The following is a 7,055-nucleotide window of genomic DNA, read 5'->3' on the forward strand; positions in this document are numbered from 1 at the left end:
TCCTTGTCTGTCAAACGTAGACTTTACAAACCGAAAGACGTGGCGGTATATATATATACATGCACTGTTCGACGGTTTCCCTATACCGATTTGATATACAGATTGGAAAAGATGGCAGACGAAATAGACATTGAACATATGAACCATACCCCCGGTGGAACTCCCCGTGGGGGCGGGGTACCACAGACACGTCGCCGCTCACCCTCGGGAACTGACAAGGCGATTGTGGTCGCGATAGATTTCGGTACGACGTACTCCGGATACGCCTATACATTCAGGAGTGAGTATGAGAAGTCAGCTGGGGCCCGGGAAATCTTCTCTAATCGATGGTCCCCCAATACAGGGGCACTACTGTCGGCCAAGGCCCCAACCACCGCCCTGTTTGACTCCAACATGACCTTTCATTCCTTCGGGTACGAGGCAGAGGAAAAGTACGCAGAATTGATACAAGGGAAACAGCAGAAAGAATGGCACTGTTTCAGGAGGTTCAAAATGAAGCTTCACGACAAAATGGTAATTTTAATATATACAGTAAAATATCACAGAAAAATAAGAAGTGATTCATAATTCTTGTAACATACGTAATATTGGAATAGGACAATTACTAAATCAATGTTGTCATGTGATAATTTCTATAGATAAATTCTATAAGTTGTTCATTGATACTCTTAATAGTGTGGTTAGCCTATGGAATTATAACAGATAGAGTTGCGGTGAAATATTGATTTTCACAAAACGGAATTTTACCAAAAATAATGGGATTAAACGGGATTTATTCTGTCCTGATAAAATGAGATTGGTGATTAATGGTTTAACGTATGGATGATTTAACCTATGTATGATTTAACGTATGGATGATTTAACCTATGTATTGTTTAATGTATGGATGATTTAACCTATGTATGGTTTAATGTATGATGATTAACCTATGTATGATTTAACGTATGGATGATTTAACCTATGTATTGTTTAATGTATGGATGATTTAACCTATGTATGGTTTAATGTATGGATGATTTAACCTATGTATGATTTAACGTGTGGATGATTTAACCTATGTATGGTTTAATGTATGGATGATTTAACCTATGTATGGTTTAATGTATGGATGATTTAACCTATGTATGGTTTAATGTATGGATGATTTAACCTATGTATGGTTTAATGTATGGATGATTTAACCTATGTATGGTTTAATGTATGGATGATTTAACCTATGTATGGTTTAATGTATGGATGATTTAACCTATGTATGGTTTAATGTATGGATGATTTAACCTATGTATGGTTTAATGTATGGATGATCTAACCTATGTATGGTTTAATGTATGGATGATCTAACCTATGTATGGTTTAATGTATGGATGATTTAACCTATGTATGGTTTAATATGTATGGTTTAACGTATGAATTCTACTTCCTGAAACAATATATATCAGGAATTAGTTGTTCTGATAACACATACGTCATAAGGCATTGCATCCACTCCTCTGACGAAAATGTTGCTTAGATTGTAAACAACATACCCAGCGGAACTAAATAAGAACGGATAATTACCACGCGACTGTGTAACAAGTATTTAAACTACAAATCCTGTTTACCCGAGAGTTAAATGTTCTATCTTTAAACCATAGACTTCTTGTTTACTCGCACCATTGGACGTGAAAAGGAGCCACTCCGTTATATTGTAAGACTGTATGTAGAACTGATCTACCGACCAGGGTTATCCGAACCAGTAAACAACTGAATAGTTACTATCATTGAAATAGAACGATCTATAGGCTATGACAAATCATAACTAGAGGTCTTATTTGTTGATAAAACCACACATATTCCATTTATTCCCTGTGAAATGCAATACTCAACCGTTTGGAGGCTGAAAAGGACCCCGTCATATGACATAAAACAATCAACAGTAACATCGACGGAACTGTTGTAAAATGCGCATTTCCTTGACTTTTCACCCAGACATTATGTTGCACTGGCGTTTTTTTTTAAGTCTTCCATAGATTGCTACAGGACAAAGTTTTAGATGAACTAGAAGCCCTGGGAACAGAAAACAAGAGTTATTTACATCATATATTGTCTCCCTGAATTCGCTGGTCAATCCTTTGGTAAGGTGCTTATTCTAGATCGTGATCTGTGATTAAGAAACCCTTTGCGTATTGCCCATACACTCAGTTAGATTAATCTTAGTGATATTCCTGGGTTTTTCTAAGATACTGAAGCGAGACCTGGAGATCGAAGACGAGGCTGGACGCCCATTCCCCGCCATAACCGTGTTCACGGAGAGTATCCGGTACCTACGAAAGGAGGTAGTCACCACTATTGAGAATCGCAACCCTATGAACAAGAAGGACGCCATACATTGGGTCCTCACGATCCCTGCCATCTGGACTGAACCCGCCAAACAGTTCATGCGCGAGGCAGCAACAGAGGTATGAAGAGAGAGTTTATGTGTATCGTAATGACTCGAAGAACAGTGGCTATCGAAAGAGAGTGTATGCCCGTGCAAAATTGCGACCTACCATTTAGTTCTTCAAAGTTTTCTTATAGCAAACCTTAATATATCGCCTTCACCGAGTGGTATCCTCTTATTCTTAGGAAAGACAGGATAGCGGTCATAAATGTCCACCAGACAGTCACAGAAAGAACATAGTGCCTACTTTCATTATATAGTGTACTTCAAAATAGTGAGATGACTATACCCCAAAGTTAGCAGATAACACGATAATAAACTTAAGTCTTGTGCCTTCGAGGCTTGAAAAAAAGTCAGTCACTTAGTATAAGGTAGATAAGAAGAGACTCCTCGTTACAGACACAAACAAATGGAAGTGAAAACAATATTGCTGTGTAAATTAATTTCCAAAAGACTAAGTTAAGGTATTGACTTTTGAAAGCTTTTGATTTAGAAAAAAGGTTACGGAGTACATCTAAATCATAATCTTTGTTGCTTTGTTATAAGTCAAGCTTATGTTTGGACCTGATTGTCGATGTTTATATGTGGTGCTGCTAGTAGTAGATTACGCTACTGTCTCTAGATTTATGAGCTATCACCATCCGAGAAGAAAAAAAAACAAATATGTTAGTGTTAATACCATATTATTTACCTTACAGGCAGGCATTCCGACAGAAGACTTGCGGATAGCCCTGGAGCCGGAGGCTGCCGCTGTCTACTGCCGCTCCCTTCCAGATGGCACCCTCAAAGACTCCAAAGAACGCGGGGTGACGGACGCCTTCCAACCCGGGGGCTGCTATATGATCGTCGATTTAGGAGGTATGTATACAATTATCTCAAAATAATTTCATCGGTTATAAAGGAAAATTCCTTATGTTCGAATACACATCTCGTATAAATGTATGATGTCGTCATTATCATGAAGAACGCTGATAGTATTATTTCGAACAACTTATTGTAAGCCAAGCACATACAAAACGATACTTTCCTAGAAATCCCAAGAGAGCGTCGCAATGATACGCATACTAACAGAGCTATACCCTAAATGAATTTTGAAGGATGGAAGCTTTGTCCCTAATCTGCTATTGTTTCATTTTGGTAACATAACAACCATAAATCTTTCTATTGTAGGCGGTACAGTGGACACTACAGTACACGAAGTAGCCGAGGACGGCCGACTAGTAGAGATCAGACAAGCGTCCGGGGGACCCTGGGGCGGCACCTCAGTCGATGAAACCTTCTACGAATTCGTCGTCAGAAAATTCGGCAAAGAGTTTATTGAACAATTCCGAATTGAACGAGCAAGTGAATGGATGAAGCTGTCCATGGATTTTGAAACACAGAAAAGGAAATTAAAGTTTGAAACAAACTACAACATTAAGATCGAGATCCCACAACGTCTCATTGCCGAGAGTAATATGCAAGTTGCCGATATTCAATCCTACAATAAACTCAGCATAGAAAACGATGAATTCAAGAACTTCTTTCGCCCTTCAGCCGAGGACATCGTGGTGGCTCACTTCTTGTTTTCGGTCGCACCATTGGACGTGAAAAGGAGCCACTTCCGTTTCGATATTGTAAGACTGATATGTAGAACTGAATCTTCGACCATGGTTTTATGAAACCGAACCAGTAAACAACTCACTGAATAGAATAGCAAGTACTATCATTTTGAAGAACAATAGAACGAACATTATATGGCCATTCAGAAAATCTGTAACTAAAGCGAGTTATCGAGTTGATAAAAAACACACATATTCCATTTATTAAGGTGTGAAATGCAATACTATACCGTTTGGAGGCTGAAAAGGACCCGTCACATCCGTTGGTATGACATAAAACAATCAACAGTAACATCGACGGAACTGTTGTAAAATGAACAATTGTGCATTTCCTTTCACTTTTCACCCAGACATTATGTTATGTACTTCTGTTTGTTTGGATTCGAAGTTTTCCATGATTATTTCAACAGGACAAAGTTTGTTTTAGTTGAACTAGAAGCCCTGGGAACAGAGTAATTCAGAGAAAGTTATTTACATCATATATTGTCTCCCTGAATTGCTGGTCAATCGCCACAATTGTCTAGCATAACTCACTTTGGTTTAGAGTGTATTGATTATTCTAGTTGTATCGTTGATCCATGTAGTATATCGATGCAATCCAAGAAACCCTTTGCGTATCGTCCGTCCACACTCAGTTAGATTAATCTTAGTGATACTTCCTGGTTTTCTCCTCTAAAGATACAAGCGAGACCTGGAGATCGAAGACAACGGACTGGACGCCCATTGTTGAGCCATAACCGTGTTCACGGAGAGTATCCGGTAGAACCTACCAAAGGAGGTAGTCACCACTATTGAGAATTCAACCCTATGAACAAGAAGGACGCCATACATTGGGTCCTCACGATCCCTGCCATCTGGAAAAACTGAACCCCGGCCAAACAGTTCATGCTTTGAGGCAGCAACAGAGGTATGAAGAGAGAGTTTATGTGTATCGTAAATGACTCGAAGAACAGTGGCTATCGAAAGAGATGTATGCCCGTGCAAAATTGCGACCTACCATTTTTTCTTTTGCAACAAGTTTTCTTACAGCAAAATTAATATATCGTGTTCACCGAGTGTTTGGTATCCTCTCTGTTTAGGTAGGAAAGACTAGGATAGCGGTCATAAATGTCCACCAGACAGTCACAGAAAGAACATAGTGCCTTTCATTTCAATTATATATGTACTTCAAAATACTGTGAGATGACTATACCCCAAAGTTAGCAGATAACACATAATAAACTTAAGTCTTGTGCCTTCGAGGCTTGAAAAAATTCAGTCACTTAGTATAAGGTAGATAAGATATAGGAAGACTCCTCGTTACAGACACAAACAAATGGAAGTGAAAACAATATTGCTGTGTAAATTAATTTCAAAAGACTAAGTTGTCCCAGGTATTGACTTTTTGAAAGCTTTTGATTTAGAAAAAAAGGTTACGGAGTACATCTAAATCATAATCTTTGTTGCTTTGTTATAAGTCAAGCTTATGTTTGGACCTGATTGTCGATGTTTATATGTGGTGCTGCTAGTAGTAGATTACGCTACTGTCTCTAGATTTATGAGCTATCACCATCCGAGAAGAAAAAAAAAACAAATATGTTAGTGTTAATACCATATTAGATTACCTACAAACGCAGGTATAAGACAGAAGACTTGCGGATAGCCCTGGAGCCGGAGGCTGCCGCTGTCTACTGCCGCTCCCTTCCAGATGGCACCCTCAATGATAAAAATGGTAGCCTCTCCCTCCAAGAACGCGGGGTGACGGACGCCTTCCAACCCGGGGGCTGCTATATGATCGTCGATTTAGGAGGTATGTATACAATTATCTCAAAATAATTTCATCGGTTATAAAGGAAAATTCCTTATGTTCGAATACACATCTCGTATAAATGTATGATGTCGTCATTATCATGAAGAACGCTGATAGTATTATTTCGAACAACTTATTGTAAGCCAAGCACATACAAAACGATACTTTCCTAGAAATCCCAAGAGAGCGTCGCAATGATACGCATACTAACAGAGCTATACCCTAAATGAATTTTGAAGGATGGAAGCTTTGTCCCTAATCTGCTATTGTTTCATTTTGGTAACATAACAACCATAAATCTTTCTATTGTAGGCGGTACAGTGGACACTACAGTACACGAAGTAGCCGAGGACGGCCGACTAGTAGAGATCAGACAAGCGTCCGGGGGACCCTGGGGCGGCACCTCAGTCGATGAAACCTTCTACGAATTCGTCGTCAGAAAATTCGGCAAAGAGTTTATTGAACAATTCCGAATTGAACGAGCAAGTGAATGGATGAAGCTGTCCATGGATTTTGAAACACAGAAAAGGAAATTAAAGTTTGAAACAAACTACAACATTAAGATCGAGATCCCACAACGTCTCATTGCCGAGAGTAATATGCAAGTTGCCGATATTCAATCCTACAATAAACTCAGCATAGAAAACGATGAATTCAAGAACTTCTTTCGCCCTTCAGCCGAGGACATCGTGGCTCACATCCAGTCGATTCTATCAGAAGTTAGTAAGGTTGACCTCATTCTACTAGTCGGCGGATTCGCCACATCCGGGTATGTCAGTCATGTCATCAGGGACGCGTTTCCAGACAAACGCGTGGTAGTTCCTCTTCAAGCGGTGGTAGCATCCCCTCCATCACTTTATATAGGAAGGTCACTCTCTGTTGTCCACATCTGGTCTGTAGTGATGGTAGCAATCCCCTCCATCACTTTATATAGGAAGGTCACTCTCTCTTGTTCACGTCTGGTCTGTAGTGATGGTAGCATCCCCTCCATCACCTTATATAGGAAGGTCACTCTCTCTTGTTCACGTCTGGTCTGTAGTGATGGTAGCATCCCCTCCACCACTTTATATAGGAAGGTCACTCTCTGTTGTCCACGTCTGGTCTGTAGTGATGGTAGCATCCCCTCCACCACTTTATATAGGAAGGTCACTCTCTCTTGTCCGCGTCTGGTCTGTAGTGAAGGTAGCATCCCCTCCATCACCTTATATAGGAAGGTCACTCGCTCTTGTTCACGTCTGGTCTGTAG

General features: G+C 39.9%; 2 protein-coding genes across 2 annotated transcripts; both read left to right on the forward strand.

Annotated features, from left to right (window-relative positions):
- On the forward strand, nucleotides 1-4,815 carry LOC138334050 (heat shock 70 kDa protein 12B-like). The gene is made up of 5 exons (XM_069282767.1): nucleotides 1-513; nucleotides 2,220-2,438; nucleotides 3,118-3,277; nucleotides 3,590-4,035; nucleotides 4,699-4,815. Exons 1-5 carry the CDS (start codon nucleotides 112-114, stop codon nucleotides 4,813-4,815), a joined length of 1,344 nt encoding a protein of 447 aa, XP_069138868.1. The 5' UTR covers nucleotides 1-111.
- A 142-nt stretch (nucleotides 4,816-4,957) lies between these two features.
- On the forward strand, nucleotides 4,958-7,055 carry LOC138334051 (heat shock 70 kDa protein 12A-like). Its single transcript, XM_069282768.1, has 4 exons — nucleotides 4,958-4,990; nucleotides 5,620-5,809; nucleotides 6,122-6,714; nucleotides 7,020-7,055. Exons 1-4 carry the CDS (start codon nucleotides 4,958-4,960, stop codon nucleotides 7,053-7,055), a joined length of 852 nt encoding a protein of 283 aa, XP_069138869.1.

The sequence above is a fragment of the Argopecten irradians genome, chromosome 10, assembly GCF_041381155.1.
Source record: "Argopecten irradians isolate NY chromosome 10, Ai_NY, whole genome shotgun sequence".
NCBI classification, from domain to species: domain Eukaryota; kingdom Metazoa; phylum Mollusca; class Bivalvia; order Pectinida; family Pectinidae; genus Argopecten; species Argopecten irradians.